Genomic DNA, 27,996 nt, shown 5'->3' on the forward strand with positions numbered 1-27,996 from the left:
GATGACATCTCATTGTGGTGTCGATGTGCGTTTCCCTGATGAATCGTGATGTTGGAGCACCTTTTCATGTTCCTGTTGGCCGTCTGTGTGTCGTCTTTGGAAAAATGTCTATACAGGCCCTCTGCCCATGTTTAAATTGGGCTATATTTGTTTTTTGCTATCAAGTTATATGAATTCCCTTAGATATTTTGTATACTAACTCTTATTGGGTATGTGGTTTGCAGATATTTTTTCCCATTCCATAGGTTGCCTTTTCATTTTGTTGATTGTTTCTTTTGCTGTGCAGAAGCTTTTTTAGTTCAGTGTAGTCTTCACTTACTTATTTTTCCTTGTGTTGCTTGTGCTTTTGGTATCATAACCAAAATTTCCAAGACTATTGTTGGGGAGTTTTTTCAACCTATGTTTTCTTCCAGGAGTTTTATGGTTTTGGGTCTTATGTTTAAGTCCTTAATTTTTGTGAGTAATGTAAGATAGGGGTCCGGTTTTCCCAACACTATTTATTGAAGAGACTGTCCTTTCCCCATTGGGTATTCTTGGCTCCCTTGTCAAATATTAGTTGACCATATTTGTATGGGTTTATTTCTGGGCTCTCAGCTCTGTTCCATTGGTCTATGTCTCTCATTTTATGCCAGTAGCATACTGTTTTGATTACTTAGCTTGTAGTATACTTTGAAGTCAGGGAGCGTGATGCCTCTCTGTCCAGCTTTGTTGTTTCTCAAGATTGCTTTGGTTATTCTGGCTCTTTTGTGGTTCCATTCGAATTTTAGGATTACTTTTTCTATTTCTGTAAAAATGCCATTGTGATTTTGATAAGGATTAAATGTAGACAGCTTTGGGTAGTATGGATACTTTAATTATACTGACTTTTGATCGATGAACACAGGGTATCTTTCCATTTTGTGTTATTCAAGTTTTTTCATCAGTGTCTTAGTTTTCAGCATGTAGATCTTTCGTATCCTTGGTTAAATTTATTTCTAAGTATTTTCTTGATTTTGATGCTATTGTAAATAGGAGTTCTGGTTGTTTTTTTTCTTTTTGGTAACAGTTTTTTGGTGGAGTCTTCAGGATTTTCTGTTCATAAGATTGTGTCATCAGAAAACAGATATAATTTTACTTCTTCCTTTCTGATTCGGATGCCTTTTATTTTTCTTGCCTAATTACTTTGGCTAGGAATTCTAGTACTTGTGTTAAATAGAAGTGGTGAGAGTGGGCATCCTTGTCTTATTCTAATCTTAGAAGGAAAGCTTTAAACCTTTAGCTGTGGGTCTATCACATATGGCCTTTATTACGTTGAAGTATGTTCGTTCTGTACCCCATTTGTTGAGTGTTTATATCATCAATGGGTGTCGTATTTCGTGAGATGTTTTCTCTGTATCTATTGAGATGATCATATGGTTTTTCTCCTTTATTCTGTTAATGTGAAATATCACATTTATTGATTTGTGTATGTTGAGCCATCCTTGCATCATCACTGGGATGAATCCCATTTGATTTATGGTATGTGATCTTTTTAATGTGCTTTTCGATTTGGTTTGCTAGTATTTTGTTGATTGTTGAGAATTTTTGCAAGTTTTTCCATCAGGGATTTTGGCCTGTAGTTTTCTTATAGTATTCGTATCTGGCTTTGATTTCAGGGTAAATGGTGACCTTACATAAAAAAAAAGTTGGGGAGTGTCCCTTTTCTTCCGTTTTCTGGAAGAGTTTGAGAAGAATTGGCATTCGCTCGTCTTTAAGTGTTTGGTGGAATTCATCCATGAAACCATGTGGGCCGAGGCATTTCTATGTTGCTTCCCTATTTTCCAACCCAGACCCCTTAGTTTTGTCCTAATGCAAACCTTTCTTGGTGTTTGTCTTCTGTGGAGTAAGGCTAGCAGACGCTGCCTCCCCACTCAAAGAAAAGATAGAGAAAAGACTTCCTGTGTCTTTATGGACAGGTGAAATTAGGTATTTACCTGTAGTTCACCCTTTTCCAAGTAACTAGATTATATTCAGTTGAAGAAAGTATTACCTATTTTATTATATAATAAACCTGTTTTAATGTAAGGACTCTAAATTAGTTCCAAAATGCATCGATACATTGAGACTGCTGTGAATCTTTATGACCACCTCTTTTTCAATGCTTTTTGTCTTCAGGCCTGTTTTACAGTGTGGTGATTGATACTCATTTCCTATGAAGTTAGACTAACTTTAGAGTGAAAATTCAAGAAGTCTTTTGAACTTCCCACTATAACTTAGGATTGTGGTAGATTGCTTCTAGGAAATTTGAACCCCTTATTAGCTCCATAAACTCTGCTGTCCGTGTAAGTGGAGAAGAGAATTGATATGGAAAAGGTATATAAAGTCTATCTATGTACAGCTTTGGAAAATAGACTTGAAAAAATTTTTTTAATATTTGTTTTTGAGGGAGAGAGAGAGAAAGAGCGAGCGAGCAGGGGAGGGGCAGAGAGGGACACAAGATCCAAAGCAGGCTTTGCACTGATGGCAGAGAGCCTGACGCATGGCTCGAACTCTAGAACTGCAAGATCGTGACCTGAGCCAAAGTCAGACGCTCAACTGAATGAGCCATCCAGGCGCCCCTGGAAAATAGACTTGAGTGTGGGAGTCCCTGCAAAGCACCAGAGGACCCTTCTGTGAAGCTCCCAGGCAGCTCTGATTCTGTTGGACGGTTCTCATTGTAACTTCTGTTTGCGGTCTGTGTCACCCTGGGTCGTGTTATCTGATTATTAGTTTCCTTTGCTGTCACGTCTTCCTTTTCCTAGTCCCTAAATGTGGCTGTCCTGTCCAAGAGTTGGTCTCATTCTGTGTTCTTACCATGTCAGTTTCCAGCATTTGTTGAGGATAGAGTCGAATTGGTGTTTGTTGACCCATTGTTCTGTAATCCAGGCATGTAAGGCCAGGTGTGATGGTAGTTGCCACTTACTAACTACCCAGTGTGGGCCAGCATTGAGCTCTCGGATGGGACAGTCTACCTGGATGTTGTATCTTTAGTAACAGTGGCTGTGGGGGTGCTTGGGTGGCATCGGTTGAGCACCCAACTCTTGATTTTGGCTCAGGTAGTGATCTCAGGATCAGGGGATTGAGCCCTGCGTTGGGCTCCGTGCTGAGCATGGGGTCTGCTTAAGATATTCTCTCCCCCCCCTTCCCCTCTCCTCCCACCCCCCCACCCCTCCCTCCCTCTGCCCTTTTTCCTCCCTCTCTCTCTCAAATAAAAATAAAATAAAAAACCAAATAGAATTTTAAAAAAGCTGTGAACATGCATTTTAAGCTTTTTGAGATTATACAATGCAATAGGGACATTATTATGGTCCTTACAAGCAGGGTAGTTTCCAGTATTTAAAGTGTACTTTGAGCCATGGTCCTCAAGACCCAAACCGGTCAAAATCAAGTAAGTCAAAAAACCCCATCCCACTGAATTCTTTCTTTCCCCACCAAACCAATGCTTCACCTTCTGTTTCATTTTCCTGTATATGTTAAGGAAAGAGTTATCCTTTTTTTTTTTTTTAATATTTATTTATTTGGGGGGAGAGCATAAGTGGGAGAGGGGCAGATAGAAGCGGGCTCTGTGCTGACAGGCTGACAGCAGTGATCCCGATGTGGGGCTTGAACTTAAATGGTGAGATCATGACCTGAGCTGAAGTCGGATACTCAACCGACTGAGCCACCCAGGTGCCCACCTTTTTTTTTTTTTTTTTAACGTTTATTTATTTACTTTGAGAGAATGAGAGCATGAGCGGGGGAGGGGCAGAGAGAGAGGGAGAGAGGATCCCAAGCAGGCTCTGTACTGTCAATGTGGAGCCACACACGGGGCTCGATCTCAAGAGCCACGAGATCATGACCTGCGCCGAAACCGAGGGTCAGTTGCTTAACCAGCTGAGCCACCCAGGCGCCCCTGGAAAGAGCTGTCCTTGATACCACGCTAAGAACTGTGCAGGTGATGTTCTAAAAGAATGCTCTTTTTCCAAGGACAGTTTTTCAAATCTAAGGAGAGGGAGTAGTTCGGGAACAGTTAGTTGTATGAAATTTGCAGTTCTACCAACCACAGCAGTTTTTATTATAATTGGTGGATTGGAGCTAGTAAATATTTGTACCTTTTAAACATTTACTTCTAAAGATGTTTAAGTCCACGAAACTTGCTAAGTTTCAGTGGATCTCAGTGGGTTATGGAACTTGAGCTATCTCTGTCCAGCACCCGAGGGCTGCTTTGTGTCTGCTCTTCCTTCTGTCACTTATAACAAGTAACTAATGCTTAAACATAGGATGTTCTTTTGGAAAGTCTTTTGGGATTTCAAATGGTTTACCTGGAACTCAGAATATTTCATACTTTTTTCCTGTAGCTTTCTCTTTATATGGATAAGTTTGAAGAATTCCAGACTACCATGGCAAAAAGCAATGAACTGTTTACAACCTTCCGGCAGGAGATGGAAAAGGTATTTGCGTATTTTTAGTAGAATATTACGTAAAAGGGAATTAGTAGAAGAAGCTATGTTAAGCATGATCACTGCCTGGACGAGCTGATGCTGTTCTGGTACAGTCTTCATTTGCCCTGTTCTGATCCTCTAGTGGCATCCTGTGTGGTCGTTTTGCCCTTGGAGTGGTAGTCCGTGTAGCTAGTGAGCTCTGTGCTCTTAAATACTAGCTTTTTTTTTTTTTTTTTTTTTTCAACGTTTATTTATTTTTGGGACAGAGAGAGACAGAGCATGAACGGGGGAGGGGCAGAGAGAGAGGGAGACACAGAATCGGAAACAGGCTCCAGGCTCTGAGCCATCAGCCCAGAGCCGGACGCGGGGCTCGAACTCCCGGACCGCGAGATCGTGACCTGGCTGAAGTCGGACGCTTAACCGACTGCGCCACCCAGGCGCCCCAATACTAGCTTTATTAAAGTGAATTCCTCTGTCAAATACAATTTGTCATTACACACAAATGGTTTCTTTTTTTGTTGTTGCGTCTTGTTTTATTCACTCAGGTGACACCCCACCCCTCCTTCACAAAGCTCTGTGGTTTTGGAGATTTTTTAAAGACATCCAAGCCCAGAACACATTTTGGTTGGTTGATTTTATATATATAGATATATTTATATATCTCTCTATATATATTTTATTTATATTTATATATATACACAGAGAGGCAAACACATTTATGTATATTTTTATTTATATATATATGTAATCAATATATATGTATATTAGTGTTTCCACCTTTTTAAAAAATTTAATTATTTTAAGTAATCTCCACACCCAACATGAGGCTTGAACTCACAACCCCAACATCAAGAGTCGCACGCTCCACCAGCTGAGCCAGCCAGGCGCCCCAGTGTTTTCTACATTTTTAGCTTTTCGTTTTCTTTTAACTATAACCCCACTGAATTCTTTCTCCTTCGTCCAAACCCTTTCGGTCTTCGGCTTCGGTTTAATTTTCCTGCCCACATCAAGGAAAGCGATATCCTTGATACCAAGCTGAGAACCAGAATATGTACACATATATCCCTAAATCTGTCCATTCATTCTCCTTTTACGTGGCATATTCCCCTTAAAATGGGTCCTTGGAAAAGGGTGGCGGGTTGGAGACAAGTACGGCGGCGCCTGGCACTTTGTGAGCATTCGGTGGGTGTGTCATGACTGTGACTGGACCGTGTGCAGTGGCGGGGAGTGTGGGCTCCAGGCAGCGTCCCGGTCCCGTGTAATGTGACTGTGGACAGGTGGTTTAACCTTGCTGTGCCTTCCTCATTAAAAATAACAAAAATCCCTATCCTCTGTAAAGCCGAGTAATTCCGACAGTACTTGGCCATGTTAAGCGCTCAAATTACCGCCTTCGGGTATTTTTAGACCTGGTAATCTAGGGAATTTGGTGAGCGGTGGATCAGTTCTGCCTGCCAGTCCTCCCAGCTGGGGCTCAAGTTGAGGGGTGCTCTTTCTGCACAGCGTGCGCCCGAGCACGCTGTTCGGGCAGAACCGTTTAAGACGGGCTCTCCAGTCGCTGTCCTCGCCGCTCCTGGCTTGGAGATCACTGTCGGTCAGCACTCGACCCCGGTCTTCCACAAGCTCTTCGCATGGCCTTTGTCCCACTCTGCGTGTTGTTCGTTTTGTGGGTGACAACCCACCGCCCCGGGCATTGGCTCTGTCGTACCCTTGTTTCCCTTAACGGCGCCTGGCTCAGTGCCTCAGCTGGGGTCAGGGCTGGGGCACGGTCAACAGGACATGAAGGAATCTCGAAAACGGGACTCATTGACAGGCGCAGATAACTCTCATTGTGAGTTTCTGAAAACTGGGTTCTTGTAGTGCAAGTTTAAAAACGTTCCCCTTATTTTTGGAGCCATTTTATTGTTAGCAAAACCTGAAGTCGACCAGTCTCGTGAGGTGTGAGGATGCTCAAAGCTAAGGATGAACTACTTTCATCCTTCTCTCTCACTGGAGTGCTCGCGAAGTTACGCTGCCGATAGTTCCAAAACTGATACGGTCTTGGGGCTTGCGGTATGTCACTAATTCTTCTTTGCGGGGAGCTGTAGAAACCCCTGTGCTTCCAAGAATCAGATGAATTAGTTTAATGAACAGAAGACTCCTAACGTGGACATGTTTTTGTACAGTCTGGGGAGGAGGTCTCTCAGCTGGATTGAGAGACGCACTCCAGCCTAAGCCGAGAATTCAGTGTGGTGTCTGACCGCTTCCTCCATGTGCTGCTGCCTCTGAAATCGAGGAGATTAGATTTGTTTGTCTCATAATGTGAAACCCCTACTTTGGTTCCCGCTGCTGCCGCCCTAGATGCTTCTGAGATCAGCTCTGCCACCAACGGACGGGCACAGCTGTCAGCTGGGCAAGGCAGGTGCAGTGACGGGGGCGGGGCGGAACAAACTTTTCTGTGGCGGGACAGGGTGTACGGCTAAGAAATGGAACTTAGAATTTACATTTGCAATTGTGTTGATTGCCAGATGACAAAGAAAATTAAAAAACTGGAAAAAGAAACAATAATATGGCGTACCAAATGGGAAAACAACAACAAAGCGCTTCTGCAAATGGCTGAAGAGGTGAGGTGGTTTCCCGTGAGTAAGGTGTGTTTTTAGTCATGGGGACTCGTGGAGCCCAGGCCCTAACAGGGCAGGGGGCGTGTGGGGACACCACGGCCGGAGTCAAGGGCTCTGGCCAGAACCGGGGACGGGGGGACGGCTTCGCAAAATCTGCAAGTGTCTTTCGGGGTTGTAGGTGGGGGGCCCCGAGGGAGGCCTTAACAGATTTCCTAGTACCCGCTCAGTCGGTCCAGGCTTCTGCTGGAGATCGCCAGAAGGCATGTGGATTTCGCTTTCTTCTACGGGAGTCAGTTCTCACACTGGAACTTGCCTCAGATTCCAGCTTGTTAACAAGCTTGGTCTTAAGACCAAGATGGCTAGGTTCCACCCAGAGTTCGGTTCACTAGCTTGAGGAATCAGCCTTTCGAACCAGTCTCCTGGGGCTGCCGGTGCAGGGCCCACCTCCAGAAGCACCGATCGGATCTCCCGGTGTGGGAGTGGAGTACAGAGAACAACTCCAGTGCCTTTCTTTCTGCTTTTTTTCCAGCCTTGAATCTTGTTCTCATCTAACAAAAGAAATGTATGTAGAAATGAGTCGTTTTCTGTTTTTAATCAGGCCCTTAACTTTTTTTATCTTTAGCTTTGTGAGGAGTATCTTGAATTCCCTTAATTGTTGATCGCTACAAAATGTTTTTTTGTTTTTTTAAATTTTTTCAGTGTTTATTTTTGAGAGACAGAGCGTGAGCGGGGGAGGGGCAGAGAGAGAGAGGGAGAGAGAGAGAGAGAGAGGGGGAGACACAGAATCCGAAACGGGCTCCGAGCTCCAAGTTGTCAGCACAGAGCTGGCCACAGGGCTCGAACTCGGGAACAGCAAGATCACGACTGGAGCCGAAGCCTGATGCTCAACCGACTGAGCTACACCAGGCGCCCCGCAAAATGTTGTAAAAAGTGGATTTTGGATATTTCGGGACCCTAGGATAACGTTAACCGTGTTAAATACATTTGGTGCCTGTAGCTAGGTATGTAGTGAAGCTGGCTAGACGGTTAGGTGGTGCTTGAGGAAATGGAGCCCGTTCAAGAGGGGGATTAAACAAGTAGTTTCTGACGGGACTCCGATTTGTTCACATTTTGTATCCCGTAAACTGTACTCCACGAGGTCACAGGAATCATTTTTCCTTACAGAAAACTGTCCGTGATAAAGAGTACAAGGCCTTTCAGATAAAACTGGACCGGTTAGAGAAGCTGTGCAGGGCTCTTCAAACGGAACGGAACGAGCTCAACGAGAAGGTGGAAGTCTTGAAGGAGCAGGTCTCGGGGAGGGCTGCAGGTGCGGACCTAGCACTGCCTGGGACGCAGCCCTGCGCTGCCCCGGTGTCCCCCAAGGAGCCGAACACTGCTTCCGAAAGCGCCCCGCGAGTCTCCCCGGAGGCCGTGCCCAAGGCAGCGAAGGAGAGAACGGCCGTGTCCGCCGGGCCAGGTATCGAGTCCGTCGACTGAAATGAAGTATGATCACTGTATCGAGAGCTATATTTTGTGTATAACTTTCTGTTAGTAGTAACTATTGGTTTTGTGGTGAAAATTTTCTTACTTTTTCTACCATATCTGTATTTTCTTAGAACTACTGGACTTACGTGGTACAGGAGGCTGCTTAGCAGTTTTGAATAGTTTTCCTTCGATACGTTTTCCTCAGCCGTGTTGCACATCTGCCTCATTTCCCTCCATTGGAACGCATGTGACCGTTGCTTTGTCCTATCTTCCCTATTCCTTGCACAGAATTATTCTCATTTCACTCGAGATGGGACCGATCATTAACAGGGGAACTTTGTTCTGATAATGGTTCCTTGGTGTGAAAACCATATTCATTTAAACATCCCGGCCCCCCGATTAATATTACTCAAAAAGAAATCAAGATGATTAGCTTTGTCTTAACGGTCCATTTAAATGCCAAGTAAAAATAAAGTAGGGTTGGGTCAGAAACCAGCATAGCATCTTTGATTCAGATTAGCTTTTTGATAATACTTCTATCACTTGACAAATTGACATGGCTGCAAGCCTCAAATTATTCAAAGTTTCGGCAGATTATGTACATAAAGGTGTCACTTTTAAAATAGTATATACAGGCAAATCATCGGACAAACAGGCTTAATCTTGTGACTAAAAACAATCCTACTGCTTCAGTTTCAGGTTAGAACTAGAACCAGTGTTTGAACTTGGACCACCTAGACACTTGGACCGCCGTGGAATATGGTCGTTTGTTGGCTTTGTTTGGGATTTGGGTGCACATCCTCTACTTCCCGCAGAAAGCAGCCACTGGTGGTTGTCATTTTAAGCCGGGGAGGGTTCAATTCGCGTGTAGCTTTCATCAAGCGGAAGTCCCCCCTCTGCTGCCTTCTGGCTACTTGAAATTTGGTGTTCAGCTAGTTGCGTGAATCCCAACAGCAGTTCTCCAGGTTTTTAAAAAGGGAATTTTAATTGTGGATCATGCTAACCGAAACATTTTATTTCCAAAACAGAAGAGACTGGAACTCACATTTTTAACTGTGGGAAGACTTGGCAGAGAGTTTTAAGTAGTCAGGATCCATTACTTAGGCTCTTGGTGTGTGGCTCTACCACCCCCTTTTCTTACTGTCTTTTAAGAGAAAAGCCAGTATTAATTAATCTAGGTCTCTGCAATTGACTTGAACTGGGGGAACTTGCCCTCTGAAGCATGTCACTTCTGAATTTGTTCGGCTTTCCTTTGTTCTTAATCATGTTGAGTGTGGCTGAGTTATGCAAATGAGAGGTCAGGTTGCACCATGAAAGCTTGGACTTTGATTTGCATTGAAAATACTTTATGAAATAAAAAGGCTCTACTAGAATGGATGCTCTAGCACATTCCACTGAGCACAACTATCAAACTGAAATTGCTCACTGGACTGAATGAAGTTTGTTCTGTCTAGTTAAAAAGGTTTTCTCTTTAAAATTGTAAAGTCCTGTCACAGTGTCCTAGTCTAAACTGGGTTCAGAGAATCGAAAGTTGTCTAAAGGAAACTTCCACCCTCGGTCATATGAAATCGAGGGGTCAGACAGTGGAGGAAAGAAAAGCACAGAGCACATTCTGTCATTACTGTCAAAAGGAGTCGGAAGCAAAAACAAATACCCCTCCTCCAACGGCCTCTTCTTATAAATACTCCTTTCTGCTACTAGATGAAATGTTGGACTCGTTTCCCCTAGAGGAGATGAAGGTATATATCAAATATAATCTTTGAAATTAGTACTAATGATATTTCACAAGAACTCTGCTGGATGTACAGCTCTTACTGTTGAAGCCATTTGTGTAGCTCACCACGTTTCTTTGTGGTGCTTGTCCTGTGTGGAAGATGTAAATCTTGGACCTGTTGCATATTTTCAAGGGCTTTATAAAGCAATGTGATTAACAGTACTTGGCCTGCTGCTTTTGGCTTACTATGTATTTGTAGCTAGATGCGATCACGGTATTTCAGGGAGGTAGATTCTGCTTGGGATGCACTAGGTGTCCTTTCAGAATCTTGCCTCCCCTTACCCTGTGAATCAAAACAAATGGGACCCTCTGAGGAGATCTCCTCCCCACCCCCAAGCTGTCACTTCACCAGCTCAGTGTTGTGGCTTTGTAGCACGCCCTGTGTCCACATATTCTAGAACACTGTAATGCTCTTAGGCTGGTCCAGAAAAGGTTTAAGTGTCGAATTCACTTCAGTTGCATTTGTTGCACCATCCTGGGATCTTGCTGTGTATTATTTCTAGTGGCGGTAGACTCCAAGGAGTAGAGAATACTTGGATCATGGACCATTTCACCCTCAGACTTGTTAGGAGTACATTTCTTGGTCTTGAGACCAGTGTTTTTTTTAGTTATGTATGCAACTGCCTTTATTACACCTGGTTATCACAATTCAATTCTCAGGTGTTGCAGAAAAATCTACCTCTTTCAGACTGTAGATGGAAATAACTGTGAAAAAAAAAGATGCAGAGATCTTCTAGTTTGTGCTAAACACACTGCTTTATTTTTTACAGCCCACGTCTTTCATGAGGATACGAATTGTTCAGAGGCAGTCTTGTTTTGCTTTTCAAAGACATTTTGTAGAGATTTTTCACTAATGTGAATCTGATTTTATCTACTCGATTCTGTATAGATGAAGTAAATATGTATGATAAATTTAACGGCTTCTCTGTATTTTGTTCCCCATGTGTCTAACAATGTGTCTGAGGATTCCAAAGACAGCTGTAGATAGTTGGTTTCTTAGGCCTTGGGAGGGGTGGAGACTGGGTGGAAGCCTCACTTCGTGTGGCAGGCCTCCGTGTGTACCTTAGCTTTGACTCTAGAAAAATCCTAGAAGTTTAGCTGCTGTTGAGCCCTAAAAAAACAAAATGGTGCATTTCTCCAAGCCTTGACAGCTCCTAGAACATTCCAGGGTGTACCTATTTGAACAAGAGAATTAGGTGTAACAGGCAGAGAAGGAACTTTAATTTTTGACAGAGTCAGCATGAGTGGGAGAAGGGCAGAGAGAGAGGGAGACACAGAAGCCGAAGCAGGCTCTGAGCTGTCGGCTCAGAGCCCGACATGGGGCTTGAACCCACGAGCCGTGAGATCATGACCTGAGCCAAAGTCAGACGCTTAACCGACTGAGCCACCCAGGTGCCCCAGGAACTACCTAATTTATGAAGACGAGCAAAAAAGTACTTAAGCACATACAGATATAAGAGGGGCCAGCAAACAAGTCAGGTGTAGTAATTATTTTAGACTTAACGGGCCACAAAGTCTTTGTAAAAGTCCATTTGCGTTCTTTTAAACAACCTTGTAAAATTAAGCGTAGGGCGCTGGGTGGTCCAGTTGCTTAAGTGTCCGACTTCGGCTCGGGTCATGATCTCACGGTTGGTGGGTTTGACCCCATGTCGGGCTCTGTGCTGACAGCTTGGAACCTGGAGCCTGCTTCGGATTCTGCGTCTCCCCCTCTCTCTAAAATAAACATTTAAGAAAAATGAGATGTAAAAACCATTCCTAGCTGGCAAGTCTTACACAACAGGTTGGGGGGCAAACCTGGGTTTGTCCGCTTTGCTGACCCCTGCCGTGTAAGCGATCAAGCTTTTGTGGGGGAGGGGGTGGGGAGACGTGGAAGATCAGGGTAGTTCTGGGTTTACAAGTCTATCGACCACGAACACACCTACCTTCTCCCTACCTTTGCAGTAGGACATTGTCCACATACCCTGGAGAGAAAGTCAGTTCAAGGCACATACGTACCAGCTTTCTCACAAGACCGGACACACACATACATACTCTCCTACCCAGGTTCTAAAAGAATAAAACAGACTTTATTTTAAAACTTTATTTCTGCAAAGCCAATCAACAAGTGTTGGAGGGAAAAAGTGTAAAAGTTATTCTTGCATATCTGGGAACAGCAAGCACTTAGTTTGAGAAAACAAGGACTTAAAATAGTTGAATCAAAGGCAGTACCCTGCTACTTGCATTTTAAAACGGTGATGTTCTTTCTTAACATAACTTTCTTCCCTAAAAGCTACAATATGATACAGTACGCAATAGCTCACTTGAAAGTGCTAGAATCAGAAGGTAAAGAACGCCGTATGCCATCCCACTTACATGTCCTACTATACAATGCCTTTTTGGCGCTTGATAAACCAAGCATTCGTGTAGCATTACATTCAATAGAAACGTTTCTTGTACTTTGGGTTTTAAGATCCTTGCCCCTCCAGTTCCGATGTTGTGACATCTGACTCTTCGTCATTGTAAATATTTTCAGCCTGGAGAGGACAACCAAATAAAAGCATAGGTAAAAACGCCTCATCGTTTTTACAAAATTGTCTAAAACAGCATGAGATAATTCTGTCTACGCTTTAGGATTCGCCAGTCAATGGGTTTCAGTGTTGGAAATTTTTAGGTTAGAGGTTTTCCCCCCACACCTTAATGAGGACACACTGAGGTGGTGTTCTTATTCACCAGTGTGTAAATCGCACCGCCATACCTAGCTGTCCACGTACTGCTTATTCCTATCGTAACAAGTGTTTTCCAAAAGTATTTCAAGCATCATTTGGATGAAGCAGTAGCCCCGAAGTTAAGAGATTTGGCTGGTTAACAGAGCCTTAGAAAGGTCAGGTACTTAGTACTCCTCACCAGAGAACTAACTCAGTACCCTGCAAATGCTGCCTATGATGACACAGCAGACACCAGACATCCAGCAGTGATGCCAAGAGCCCAGGTGAAGTGGGCAACGGTCGTGCAGAGCGACCAGATGCCGTGTCCACAGCTGTGTGTGTGTGTGGGGGGGGAGGCCGGGCACACACGGGTTTCTCCTGACAGGTACATAACTGAACTAAAAGACTGTTGTTAAAATGGACAAAAGTCTTTTAAGATTGTTTCCTTTCTGTATTTGGTGTGATATGCACAACTTATAATAGAAATACTTTGAGTAAATAGTTTCTTTCTCCTTTTCATTCAGGAAAAATAAACATTTTAGCTCACCATTTGCCATATCTGCATGATGTTATCCTCAGACACCGAGCAAATGACCCAAGGTTCATTGGGGTTCCAACTAAAATCTGATATCTTGGCGGTGTGTCCTCCATGAATAAACTGTTAACAAGAGTTGAAAAATAAAGCCTTTGTTTCGTATCTTAAGTTTCCAGAGCATCAGTCTTGCAACGGAGGTTTAGAGGGAGGGGTTTACAGGCTTAGTAAATCCACCCTCCACTTATTTTGCAAATTTCCAAACCCTCAGAAAAGGTGACAGAACATAACAGTGAATGCCTGGACACCCTCCACCTACATTTCCCAAATACTAATGTTAACATGTGTGTTTCCCTACACAGACACACCTGCTGACCCACCCCTAAATAATTCACCACACATCACCCAAAAGTAAGGGTATTTTCCTACACAACCGCACTGCCATTTCCATACCTAATACATTTAACGTTAATTCAGCCTCATTATCAAATGTATGTAGTTAGGTACCAATATTTAAGGCAATAAATTTCCATAATGTTCTATTATAGACATTCTTAAAACTGGCCCACCTGAGGAGTCTCCTGGTTCTTCTCTGTAGGGCCCCTCCAGGTGCCCCTTCTCCCCTTGCTAAAAGAAAGGCACACCTCCCAGCCACCCTCAATCTTTCCATGGCGCATCACTCAAGGTGGGGATTAAGAACCACCACCACCACCAACCTGGGCCGGGGGGGGGGGGGGGCTCTAAAAGCAAAGCCCCAGAAAGGCCAGGCAGAGAGCTTTGCTATGAAGTGAAGGGGGCAGAGGCTCACTTCCTACAAGACACAGCCTCATGAGAGAGTACTGGGCTTTCCTTACCTCAGAAGAATCAGAAGAAACCATTCTCACGAGGACAGTATGAATACACGATTTTGAACAAAGAAGTCACAGTTCCTGACCAAGTCTGATTTGACTCGTTTGACAATTAGGTTACAAGCAAGGTAACTATTTTACCTAATAATTTTTTCAGTTTAAAAACAATAGGAAAAAAACAGCTTTTCAAAATCACGTTAAGGGGGACATAAGAGAAAGTATGTTCAGACCACAGGCTTGGAATACAGAAGGAGTCCTCAAATCAAGATCCTGTTACACTAAAATTATAGTATCCAGTTTACCACAAGTAAATGTCCCTTGATTTCAGGCTCTCTTGTCAAAGGAGCAAAATCTAGTGATTTCCTCAAGAACTACAAAATTGTTCTAGAACCATAAGATACAGGGTATCCAAAAATAGCTGGAAATCTTGAAAACATACTAAGTGCACGAATCAGTCACAAAAGACGTTATATTCCATTTCTAGGAATTGTCCAGAACAGGCAAATCTAGAGACACAAAGTAGATCACTGGTTGCCAAGGGCTGAGGAAAGGAGCAGACCGGGAGCGGACAGAGTTCCTTTTTGAAAGGGAAATGATCTAAAACTGATTTGTGGCAATGGTTGTACGATTCTGTGAACATACTAAAAACCATTGAATTACACAGTTTAAATAGGTGAACTGTATCTCAATGAAGGTTTTACCAAAATGAAGTACAAACAGCTGGGCGAAAACATCTTGTAGCAACGACTCAGCTAGAAAATACTTTAAAACCACGAAGCCATGCATCCCAAGACAGGCTTTAGATTAAGCCACTCAATACAGAATAAACCATTTAGGTGTTATCATCTGTCTAGGATGACAGTTTAAGAAATGCTATCCTTTAATCAGCAGGACACAGAACATGCTAGCACGTGAGAGTCTCCTTATACCCCTTGGCCACTTTCTGCCATTGCTGGTGGGCATGGGAACACATCGGACAAGGAGGAAGGGGATCTTGGACGTCCGTGCAACACGGAGGTTTAGTGAGCATCTTCTTTTAAAAGTGGTGGGCAAAGCACAAGTATACTAAAACTGAGTACTGGCCTAGGAACTAAAAACACGTTACAGAGGAATGAGTGACTATGTGCCAAGTAACTGGTGGAAACGAACGTGGATTCAGAGTGAGGACGGACCACTGTGAAGTCTGGCCATGCTTAGTAGGAAAGGGACTTAAAGGACGAAGACCGACAAGACAGACACACCACAGAAACCTCCCAAGGGCCAAGGAGATGTAAGTGATTCAACTAGGAGGAGAGAGATGGTAGACCATGTTGGCACCAACAAGATCGAGAATGTCTTCATTTTCTGGGCAGGGGCCTCAAAAACTCAGGTCACTAAAACATGTCTATATGGTTAGATAGTGGGAAGTATTGCTGAGTATCAATACCTACCCCCCACACCCCCAAAAAAACCCTCAGAAATATTACCATCGGGAATCAGTGAGAAATTACACTATTTCCCAGGAACCCAACTGGTTCTTAGTGAAACATTCGTAAAAACCTACTGTGCTCTTTTTACTAGTTTCAATAAACGTCAAAACCCAATCACAATAACCTTTAAGACCTCCAATTTGAAATCATCTTCAAGAGCTAGCGCTTGAAGTTCTGACTTATTTTCCAGATACATGGATCAATAACAAATTGTCCGATCTGCACATAACATTTCATCTTGCATAACAAAGCCAAAATATACCAGGAGTTCTGGAGGCCCATCTTCTGCGTCTTCTGCTGATTGTTCTTCTCCAATTTTGCTATTAAGAAAGAATATAATGCTCTCGTTATTGGAATTCTTGTAATGGGAAGAATGTTTGCAAAACCAGCATCAGCCCACAAAACACATCTTAAAACACACGCTAGAAACAACTTCTATACCGTATCCATGACAGTTTCTCTACTAATTACTGGTGGAAGGATGGGATGCTTACTTCCTGTAAATGATTTAAGAGCTGTTCCTAACTGAAGACCCCACAATGAAATGGCTAGTAAAAGTTAATTTACAATTCAATATTCAAATAAATACAATTCATTATTCTTAACTGTGGTTGTTTACTGCATTGGATTTAAAAGGTGAAACAACACATCAGTCAAGGGAAGGCTGTTTTTTTTTTTTTCCTTCTCTTAAATTCCATTTGTAGAATTTGCCAGCAGGCCCAACAGTGAAATCTCTTTACACACCAAATATCAGCCCTGGTATCTAGCCCCAACGTGGACTTAGCTAGTAATAACTGCTGAAAAAGCAGCCGAAATACACAACCTTCCAAGTGATACTTTTTCTTCCCATTAAACTCAAACCAAACACATGGGACTGCTAGACAATTCTGTTTATCCTCCAGTCAGGAGTACCAATTGCTAACACTGACCTTTTTGTTTTGTTTTAAATGTTTGACAGAGACAGAGAGAGAGAGAGAGAGAGAGAGAGAATGAACAGATAGGGAAGGGATAGAGACAGAGGAGAGAGAATCCCAAGCAGGCTCCATGCTGACAATGCAGAGCCCAATATGGGGCTCGATCTCACGACCCCAGAATCATGACCCGAGCTGAAATCAAGAGTCGGATGCTCAACCGACTGAGCCACCCAGGTGTCCCTAACGCTGACCATTTTAATCCATAATTTTATCTAATGTAATTTTAACAGTATGCAAGTCATGAAAGAATTTTAAGAAGAAATTTTATAATGCCTGCAAATTTATTACGGGCACCTATAGGGACAATTCAGCTGCATCACTCCATACAACCATTAGTTTTAAGTTTCTAATTTTACTACTAAAATTGTTTTCAAATAAAACTGAACATAGTCATATATCTGCTTTAAAGATCGTCTACATTTCCAAGATTCTATCATGGCCAGAGTTTGTTGCACATGAACACAGGACATCAGATGTTTAGAATACAAGCACTGTATTCCACAGTGTTTATGTTCTCTACACTGAAGGACCTGCCTGTCTCTGTAATTAAGGTGGCCTTAGTTTTAATAAACTAAAAACTCAGTCCACTTCAAAGCAATACATTTAAATGAAGGTAGACAACCAGTTATCTTTTGGTAATTTAATGATTTAAACTTAGGATAATGACATCTTAGAAATATATATAACTGAACACCTTTAAATGGGTCTAAAGGTTCAGACAAAAAAAATAAAGGAATCTGAAATTCTTCGAATAGCTACTCAAAAATCAAGGGACTTTAAACACTGGGAGAAACTAGAGCCTGGGTGGCTCAGTTGAGAGTCCAACTCTTGATCTCGGCTCACGTCACGATCTCTGCGCTGACAGCACAGAGCCTGCTTGGGATTCTCTCTCCCCCATCTCTCTGCCCCTCCCCCGCTCGCTCTTTATCTCTCTCAGAAGAACTTAAAATAAATACAATAAAATTGGAAGAAACTATAAAATACTGAGTCCCAGAAGAACATAAGCTCTCTCACAGCATGGGCTGCGCTTATCCTGTTCCCAAGTGTATCCCCAGCAGTTACACAGCCCACAGTGGGAGCTCAGCTCTTCCAAATGAACCAATGAAAGCACCGAAGAGCAAGTGGTAAAAACACTCTAGGAGTGCAGGCATCACGTGAGCTCCAGTGAGACGTGAACAGCTAGCATCCACACCCCCTTTCTACAGCAAGAGTGTCCACAATACAATTATCTGGATATTAAAACCACACACTCCCCCCAACTTCATGCCTGAATATCAACAGAAAAAAAAACTGATCTTATCAATCTAGTTTGCAGTCCATTTGCTGATTCATTTCTATTTCACAGAAGAAAGACTCTTAAGGAAGGTACATGAAAGTTGCTTTAATATATTTGGCTTATTAAACCGGGGTTAGCAAACTACTCTCTAGTTTATTATTACATCATCTGCCAGATTAACATACTTCTGCAGTTTCTCGTCACCAGATTGTGAGTTACCTTAAATCCCACACGTTCAGGCGGCGATCAGTACCACTTGAAGCCAGAATAGTTTCGTTATGTGGAGACCAGTGGACCTAAGTAATACAGATTTGGAAGTGTAAAGAATCATCTGTTCCTACATTTGTGGATAGTTTCTAATCCTCGAGATTTTCCCATGTCCTGTTCTGCAATACTCTCTGTGGCCTGCGGCCCTCCTTCCTTGTCCTAGCCTTTCAAGTGCTCTTAAATGGCCCATCTCCCTGGCCTGCCCCCCGAGAAGGACCACACTTCCCAATACAGGGGACCTCAGCTAGAAATCCCCATAAACTTATTCGGCCCCATAACCATCCCAGAATCTTGTAAACTTTTCAATGAAGTGCATCTTAAGCCTATCCAAATCTCCATTTGAAACCACATACAAGGTTTTGTTTTGTTTTTTTTCACTAGAGGACCCACCCACACTGGATACCTTAACTGAAGAATCCTTGGGTTTCAATTTTTAAACTGATCCTGTTTTGCAAGGTCTTTTCTACTTCTAACGTAATAATCTCACAGAGCTCCAAGGTACTTCCCACTAGTTAACCTAGAAGAGGAACTTAAAAATATATATACATACCATGTCTGCTATAAAAGCAAAAAAATTTTAAATAGCCCCCATCCAAAAGTTAGTAAAAACCTGACAGAGACACCAGAAAACTGTCACGTACCTGGAAAATTTCATCTTTATGAGATTCAAAGGTGTGGAGTTTTAATTTTAAATTACGCAGATCCCATAAAGCTACAGTCTGAAGAAAAAATAAATGAAAAGGAATTCATTTCTCCACTTCACAGAAGAATTTTAGAGTATCTGATTATAGAACAAGGCAACTGGGTCCATAAACACCAAATATACAAAAACTTAGAAACCTTATCCGCAGAGCCAGTTGCGAGAATGAACTCGCTGTAGGGATTGAACGACAGACAATTGACCTCGGCAGTGTGAGCGTCCACGAGGTGGCTCGGCTTGGAGGTGGTATTGGACCTGGTGTCCCATCTACAACACAAAGGTACGAGGCACACAGCACAAGAGGAAGCCACCTGACCCTCCCCAGCTTGTCACACGCTCACACTCGCGCTCACACTCGTTTCCAGGTCCACACTGCTCCACACCACCCTATCTCTGCTATGCTCGCCCCTTTAGAGACACCCCAACCACATACAGAGCTGCCATCGGACTTCCAGCCACTAAAGGACATATTCTAAACCTACGGAAAATAAACTAAGGCTATCATTCCTGGTTTCGTGTTGATTAGATTCCTGTCTTAATTACCAACTATTTCAAGCATACGCCAACTACTCTGTAGAGAATGATGTAATAATTTGATTCCTACAACCTAGCCTTGTCAAATTTTACTATCTGGCCATATTAGCCTCAGATATTAGTTTACGAGATAAAACACATGACAGGTGACTGAGCGCAGCCCTGTGGCTGTGACCTGATGCAATCATTCTTAGCGCTCATCTTCAAAGTCACCTTGACTCCCAATTTTGTTATTTACCACTACGCTACCAAGCACGTTTCTTCACATTTACACTTTTTTCAAATAAAAATTACGTTCATTCATATAGCACAGTAACTTCTATGCAAAAACAGCCATTATATGGCTTCTTGTATGTCAATTCTACCTCACTAAAGTTTTTAACGCCAGTATAGAGCTTAAAAAAAAAAAAATCAAACCACAGGCCACCAGAATCACTGATGGTCTCATACAGGACACCCATATACGAAGACCCCACTGAACCTTCCACCTTACATCATAAGTTTCTGATCATCAGCAACAGATCCAAATAATGACTCGTGTAGCAGATGCCAGGCCACATCCTCTACGACAGCTGAGTGGCCAGTAAAGATGGCTTTAGCGTCCACAATCTTGCCTTCCTTTGGTCCTGCATTTATATCCCACAGACAGACAGTCTAAAGGAAGGAAAAAACAAATAACCTTCGTTAAAAAATTATTTAACTATAGGCGCCTGGCTGGCTCCGTTGGAAGAACATGCGACTCTTGATCTCAGGGTCATGAGTTCGAGCCCCACGCTGGGTGTAGAGATTATTTAAATAAACTTTAAGAAAACTATTTACCTATATAAGAGGTAGAAATAAACACGAGGCAGAGGAAATGTAAATAAAAGTAAAGCTTCAGAAACAGAAGAGTGTATGGTTGTAGTATAGCTTCCATGATCTGAGATGCAGGGGCAAGGAAAGGAAATGGTAACAGGGACGGGGAAACCGAGCATGATGGCAGCAAGAGACAATCACATTCGAGTTTCCACCTAGATACAGTCAAGTATCTAAAAGGCAAGTGTCTAAAATTCATCTAGATTACACAATGCAACACTGAGAGCCCAACATTCCATATCTACTGAACAGAAATTCACATCCTAAAAATTCAAGCAAGGTTGGGAGACTGGGAATTAAAACTAAAACATGCCTCTTAAAAAAGCAAAGAGGCTAAGTCTCGCTTCACAGCAGAAACCACTATAGCACATTAGAAAGTGAGACAGGTGGATAGCCCAGAAACCCCAACTAGGCTACTTTGAGGGGCCAAACCTTAGGGCCTGCAGACAGATCCCCACAGTGTACTCCTCAAAATATCAGCAGAACCCAAGGAGAGGCCACAGGCCTCAAAGATCACAGATCAGCAGGCTCTGGGAGTGGAGTCTTCTATTGACAACCATCACAAAGAGGAAAGACATACTGTTTATGAAAAAAACATTGTAAGCTATATAGGGCAATGATTATCATCCAAACAATTTAAGACAAAGGTAAGTCCACTAAGGTATATTTGCAGTAATACCACTGACACTGGTATGGGATTCATCTTTTTTTTTAGTTTTTTTTTTTTTTTTAACGTTTATTTATTTTTGAGACAGAGAGAGACAGAGCATGAACGGGGGAGGGTCAGAGAGAGGGAGACACAGAATCAGAAACAGGCTCCAGGCACTGAGCTGTCAGCACAGAGCCCGACGCGGGGCTTGAACTCACGGACCGCGAGATCATGACCTGAACCAAAGTCGGCCACTTAACTGACTGAGCCACCCAGGCGCGCCATGGGATTCATCTCTTTTAAAATCACTTTCGAGGAGGCGCCTGGGTGGCTCAGTCGGTTAAGCATCTGACTTCGACTCAGGTCATGATCTCACAATTTGTGGGTTCCAGCCCCGCATGAGGCTCTGTGCTGACAGCGCAGAACCGGGAGACTGCCTCAGACTCTGTGTCTCAGTCTGTCTCTGCTCCTCCCCCGCTTGCGTGGTCTCCCTCAAAAAAATGAATGTTAAAAAAAAAATTAAACATTAAAAATAAACATTAAAAAAAGTTAAAAAAAATCACTTTCTTATCTGAGTTTCAGCAACAAAGCTATTTCCCAGTAGCAGCTATTTACCCATGAACAAAAAAGTAGTTTTACATAATACACACACCTTAGCCTTTGTTGATACGTACACACTCAGATGCAAAATTTACAAGCACTGAAGAGAAAGGAACATGCAGAGCTCTTGCCATCCTCCCCTGCTCACTTCAGAAGGATCCTGGGAAGATTAGCAAGATGCCTGGCACATGCAGAGCCCTTGGGAAATGTCAGCTTTTATTATGACTAGCAACTCCCAGCCTAGTGTCTTCAAAAGGCACTAGTAATTAAGTTACTGAGTATAACCCATCCTCCCTGTTTTGGAGACTCTATCACACCCACTTTGAGGGAAGGGGAGGAAAGCCTCCCTTTGGAGAACTAAGGGAGACCTTGCTTCCCAGCCTCCCTTGTGACTGGGACATGATGTCGGCTCCAGCAGTCTGACAAGGATTTTGAACTGTGACCATCAACAGGGAGATCTGTTGTCAGGACTGCAAGCGTGGGGAAGAGGGAGTGGAATATAACATCTACCAGCCTGATCTCTGAGTTGTGGATCTGACCTCTCCTCTCCGTTCTGGACCATTTTCTAGCCATTACAGCAATTCTGTGAGCTACCCTGCCCAATGTCCTTCTGATAAATTCCTCTTCTGTCTGCCATCAGCCAGAGTTGGTTTCAATTGCCTGCAGCTAAAGAATCTTGACTGGGCCAATTATCTGCCTTAAATATTTAGAAAAACATCAACAGAAATTGTGACCAGCAGGAACATAAAGAAGGTCTGTGATGTGACAGGTCCTGTTCTAGGCAGGAGGATATACTAAGGAAGAAGGCAAAGAACCTGTGGCCAAGTTATAAAAGATTTCAAAAACTCCGGAAGTCTACTCTCAACTCTGGGGGCAGTCATAGCAAACACATTTTGCTTACAGTATGGGTTCCATGAAGGAATGTATGGAGCTGCAGGTGGCAAGAATGCTACAAACACTGGGGGCGCCTGGGTGGCTCAGTCGGTTAAGCCACCGACTTCGGCTCAGATCATGATCTCGCGGTCCGTGAGTTCGAGCCCCATGTCGGGCTCTGTGCTGACAGCTCAGAGCCTGAAGCCTGCTTCAGATTCTGTGTTTCCTTCTCTCTCTGCCCCTCTGCCTCTCATGTGCTCTGTCTCTCTCAAAAATAAACATTTAAAAAAAAATTTTAAAAAAGAATGCTACAAACACTGATCTACAATAATAACAGGATCACTTTGCATTTGTGTGGTACCTTTAAGATACTTGTATGAAGGATGCCAAGACAACTCAATAGGTAAATATTAGTCTCCTCAACAAACAGTGCCAGAAAAACAGGATAATCACATGCAGAAAAGGAACATGAACCCCTACCCCACACACAAAACTAAACTCAAAATGGATAAAGGACCCACCTATACGCAAGATCTAAAAGTATGCAATTCTTAGAAGAAAACATAGATGTAAATCTTTGTGATGTTGGACTATATGTAATGGTTTCTTAGGATACCAAAAGCACAAGTAACAAAAATAAAAACTAAACTGGACTCAAAATTATTTCTGTGCTTTGGAGGACATCACCAAAAAAGTGAAAAGACAAGCCACAGAGTGGGAGAAAATCTTTTCAAATCTCACCTGATAAAGGACTGGTATCCAGAATAAAAACAATTCTGACAACTCACTAAAAGAAAAAACCCGAAATTTAAGGGGCACGGGGTGACTCAGTTGAGCGTCCAATTTCAGCTCAGGTCACGATCTCACATTCTGTGGGTTTGAGCCCCGCGTCAGGCTCTGCACTGACAGCTTGGAGCCTGGAGCCTGCTTCAGATTCTGGGTCTCCCCCTCTCTCTCCCTGCCCCTACCCTGCTTGTGCTCTCTAATAAAAAAAACAAAACGAAACAAAACAGAACCACAAAATTTAAAATTTGACAAGGAATTTGAATACAATACTTTTCCAAAGAAGATCTATAAATAGCCAATAAAAACATAAAAAGATACTCAAAATCATTAGCCATCAGAGAAATATAAATCAAAACCACAAGGAGATACCACTTCACACCAACAAGGATGGCTCTAAGAAAAAAGGAGACAATAACAAGTGCTGAGGAAGATGTGAAGAAACTGGAACCCTGGGGTACACACTGCTGGTAGGAACGTGAAGTGATGCAGCTGCCGTGGGAAAGCCTGGCAGTTTTTCAAAAAGTTAAACACAGAATTACCATATGACCCAGTATTTCCACCCCTAGGTAATGAAAACCTACATCCACACAAAAACTTGTACAAAAATGTTCACAGCCAACATCATTCAAAATAGCCCCAAAGCAAAGCAAAACAAACAAACAAACAAACAAACAAAACAAAACAAAGCCCAAAGTAGAAACAACCCAAATGTCCATCAACCGATGAACTGGTTGTTCAGCCATGAAAAGGAGTGACGTACTGACCTATACTTCAACATGGATCAACCTTGAAAAACTTATGCTAAAAAAAAGAAACCAGACAGAAAAAAAAGCACATATTCCATTTATATGAATTACCAAGAATAGACAACTCTAGGGGTGCCTGGGTGGCTCATTCAGTTAAGTGTCTGACTTCGGCTCAAGGTCATGATCTCGAGGTTTGGGAGTTCGAGCCCTGCCCTCCATCAGGCTCTGTGCTGACAGCTTGGAGCCTGAAGCCTGCTTTGGATTCTGTGTCTCCCTCTCTCTCTCTGCCTCTCCCCTGTTCACGCTCTCTCTCAAAAATAAATACACATTTAAAAAATTATAAAAATGAAAAAATAGACAACTCTATAGAGAAAGTAAATTAGTGGTTGGCAGGAGCTGGGGAAGTGGGGAGTGACTACTTAATGGGTCAAGAGTTTCTTTTTGTGACATTCGATGAAAATGTTTGAGTTAGTAGTGAAGATTGCACAGCTTTGTGAATATACGACAACCCAGTGAAATGTACTCTTAAATAAAAAAGCTTTTTCAATGTAATTTCTATTTGTCAGGTCTCACACTTCATTGTTTCCATTAGATATACTTTTAAATAATGGGACACCTTTTGCCCACCTTCCTTCTAGTCTAAGGCTGCTTCAAAAGAGCTCTGTGGAATCCCAAGGCTCCACCAGGGCGATATGATAACCATTGCTCTAAATCCTGTAAAAATGTTATCACAATAATCAGCAGCACTATCTTAGAACACCTCCTGCAGTGCAGAACTCTCCCTGACAGTCTTTAAGGACAGGAGATTGGGAAGAGTAAGTTTCTCACATGGTCGTCTGATGCACTCAGGAGATGTCCACTCAAATTAGAATTCCAGGAAAGACCATAGCCTTCCTTTTGGTGGCCTCTTAACCGAAGATCGGGATTACATTCTCCACTTGGGTCTAAAGAGAAAAAGAAACACATTAACTACTAAGTGATTTTCTGTTTATCAGAACTAGTAAAAGCGATTTTCATTCCTCACTGAATGAGCCGTTAACGTTCATTATAATGCCTGGAAAACACCACATATGAATGACGACTTAGGACTTGGTCTGACCCCCAGCCACCCTGAAAAGCTGTTCTGTGCTTCATTGCAAATACTCAATGCAACCCAAGACTCATGACCATAAAATGACTAGTTCCTTTGCAAAACCTAGCACTAGCTCCGACACAAACCCCTGAAAACTACAGCTGTTCCCTCAAATGTGAGTGGCAGCAACCCTCCCATGGATCAAATTGTTTACAACTTTCTTGTGAGGAAAGAGTTAACACGGCAGGTCTGGTTGCTCAGCCCTTGCACGTACCCAGGGTAGCCCGCAACCATGACTGACCCTTAGCCACCCCCTAGGAATGTGACCCTCACAAAAATCGTCATCACTGACATGAGGTTGTGTACGCCCAGGGCAGTGAGGCATGCGGTAGCAGCTTGTCAAGACTTGCAGGATTGTTTGGCGATTCATGATGTACCTGGCTTCACTGCTAGGGTCCCGAGTTTCCCTCAGCATGGCAGGTCAGAGCAGGATGTGCCTATGTGACCAGACCTCTATAAAAAACGCCAGATCCGGAGACTCAAACAGGATTCCCTGAGCAGAGACATTTATCACATGCCCCTGTGGTCTGCTGCTAGAGAAAAAGCACGTTCCGTATGGCCCTGGTGGGGAAGGACTCAGAAGCCTGCGCCTGACCTCTCTGGACTCTGCCTGATATGTATCTTTTCTTCCTGCTTTTTGCTCTGTATCTTCTGCGGTGATAAACCCTAGCCAGGAGCATAACCTGCCGGGAGGTCCTTCTGTTCAATCAACTGAATTTTGAGGACGGTTAATAGACTCCCAAAATGTTTAAACCTTTAAAAACCATAGAGTACACTAGTTTCAAAAATGTTGGAGCAATGGCCTGATTTCATTACTACATACCTGGCTTAGCAGGGTGCTTTGTATAGTCAAAAACCAGCACATCAGAAGATGGTGTTTTTGTAGCAATGATGTGAGGATTCTGCGGCATGTAACGAGCACGGTTTACTTCTCCTTCATGGTTAATTTTAATTTCACATTCAATTTTTCCTGTTACAGAACCAAAGCCACCAAATTCTAATGTGAGAAGAAAGAAATAAACATACACTTACGATTAAAATTCACCAGTCATTTAGTTTAATACACCCAACAAATTTTAACAGAATACAACATAACCAGAGAACCCCAAAATAGGGGTTCAGTTGCCACTTGAAATTAATTTATTCTCAAAGCCCATTTGGAATGGAAAATGATAACACTATTTTCTGCAAGTTAAGTTTCACCTTGGATTTAGAATAATTAAAAACTGGCCTCTTTCAGTTGTGAAGAGGATGTAATTATTCCTAAAATCAGGAATCCATACTAGCTAACCCCCAACTCAACTCTAAGACACAAATATGCTGGCTCCACCAGCACACCTAATTCAACTGCTAGAGGAGTGCCAAAGCTAAAACGAGGGGGCTAACCTATCTGGTGTGTGCATAAGACTACAGTGTTGAGTAGTTATTAAAAAGGCCTTGGAAAAGTAACAAAGTCACATAAAAAGTAGAAGAACCTCTGAGAAAGCAGCAAGATGATAGCAGAAAGAATACAAGTAGAGAACATCTAAGCAGATAAGGACAAATGAGAACATTTTCTTTTTTGTGCCCATAGATTAAAAACCTGAATAGTTGCTGACACTTAAAACGTTGGGAGGCTCATTATAACTGTATCATTTCTTCCTGACCTATATTGCTACTTCTTTGTCCATTCCTTTTTTGTTCACCCTGTGTCTCGGGTTAGGGAATCACAACTCAAATGCCTAATGGAGCCAGGGAGGTAACAAGTAAAACAGACTGGCCAGGGCCTGGAGGAAACAAACCGAAAGCAGCAAACCATTTCTCAGTTTCAGCCAGCTCTTGCTATATGGGAATGCTTAATGAACACTGGCTCCCATGGTTTAGTATCGGTGTTCAGCCATTCTTCTCCGTGGCAAACAGAGCTTACTACTCCGTGTGGCTGAAAATCATCTCTCATTCCCCACAGCTACTCCCACACAACCATATACAATCACCTCTTTCCCTCTCAGCACTTCCCTTTCCATCATGTCAATGGGAGAAATGTTCCCTAGCAAAGACCACCCCTCCTGATCCTGACACTGCTCCAAACCTGCCCCAACTTTGATTTTCAACCCACCACCCAACCCCCCTCCCTTTATGGACTCTAACAGCTCTAACACTTCTATATAAAGACACTCAAGTCCCCCAATTCCTTTACTTATTACAACCTGAACAGCTCTCCTCTTTAAAAAAAAAAAAATGTATTTCTAGGTAAGATTTACTTCGAACACAGGGCTTTGTTTTCTCAAACTCAAAAATTTGAAAAAAAACCCCACTATTGTAATAATAGTATCCATTACAAAATACTGTAACTGAAAACAGAAAGAGGTATTAACTGAATTACTTCAGTCACTTGTTAGAATATACTGAACAAGTGACTTCAGTAACTTCATATATCCATAGGTTATGCAGAGGGACTAATTCTTAAGCCAAGGGTCCAATAAACACATACTTCAGGATTAAAAGCCACTAAAAACTTCTGATTATAACAATATTTACAGAAATAACGCATCAAGTTGTAGGGAAACGGACTGTGAATTATGGGAGTGGCAAATGGAGTAAATCATTTTGGAAGATAGTTTTCTACTATTTTAAGTGGACAGTGAATACACCATACGACTCAGCAATTCCACTCCACTAGATAAATCTTCCCACATGTGTGTAAGGAGACATGGCAAGGATGTTCACCGAAGCACCATTTGTAAATGCAAAATACCACATACACGTAATCCAACTGCCCCCAGTTGAACAATGAATGAAGTAAGGTTTAATCACAGTGGAACATCAAACAGCAGTT

At 42.6% G+C, this 27,996-nt stretch overlaps 1 protein-coding gene across 3 annotated transcripts in view; it reads left to right on the forward strand.

The window, feature by feature from the left end:
- The window catches only part of TXLNG (taxilin gamma), a 92,346-nt gene that overhangs the window by 43,909 nt on the left and 20,441 nt on the right, over positions 1 to 27,996 (forward strand). Inside the window, exons 8-11 of one of the 3 annotated variants that reach the window (XM_047075949.1) lie at positions 4,335 to 4,427; positions 6,923 to 7,018; positions 8,180 to 8,474; positions 13,465 to 13,720. In XM_047075949.1, coding sequence (XP_046931905.1) covers positions 4,335 to 4,427; positions 6,923 to 7,018; positions 8,180 to 8,474; positions 13,465 to 13,568 — 588 coding nt within the window. In that variant the 3' untranslated portion in view covers positions 13,569 to 13,720. Of the gene's footprint in view, positions 1 to 4,334; positions 4,428 to 6,922; positions 7,019 to 8,179; positions 11,174 to 13,464; positions 13,721 to 27,996 lie in introns of those variants that run through there. The other 2 variants (XM_047075950.1, XM_047075951.1) reach the window with 2 other exon arrangements.

Source organism: Lynx rufus, unplaced genomic scaffold, assembly GCF_022079265.1.
Source record: "Lynx rufus isolate CCGP_SWC_20201006 ecotype Redwood Valley unplaced genomic scaffold, mLynRuf1.p SCAF_14, whole genome shotgun sequence".
Classification (NCBI taxonomy): Eukaryota; Metazoa; Chordata; class Mammalia; order Carnivora; family Felidae; genus Lynx; species Lynx rufus.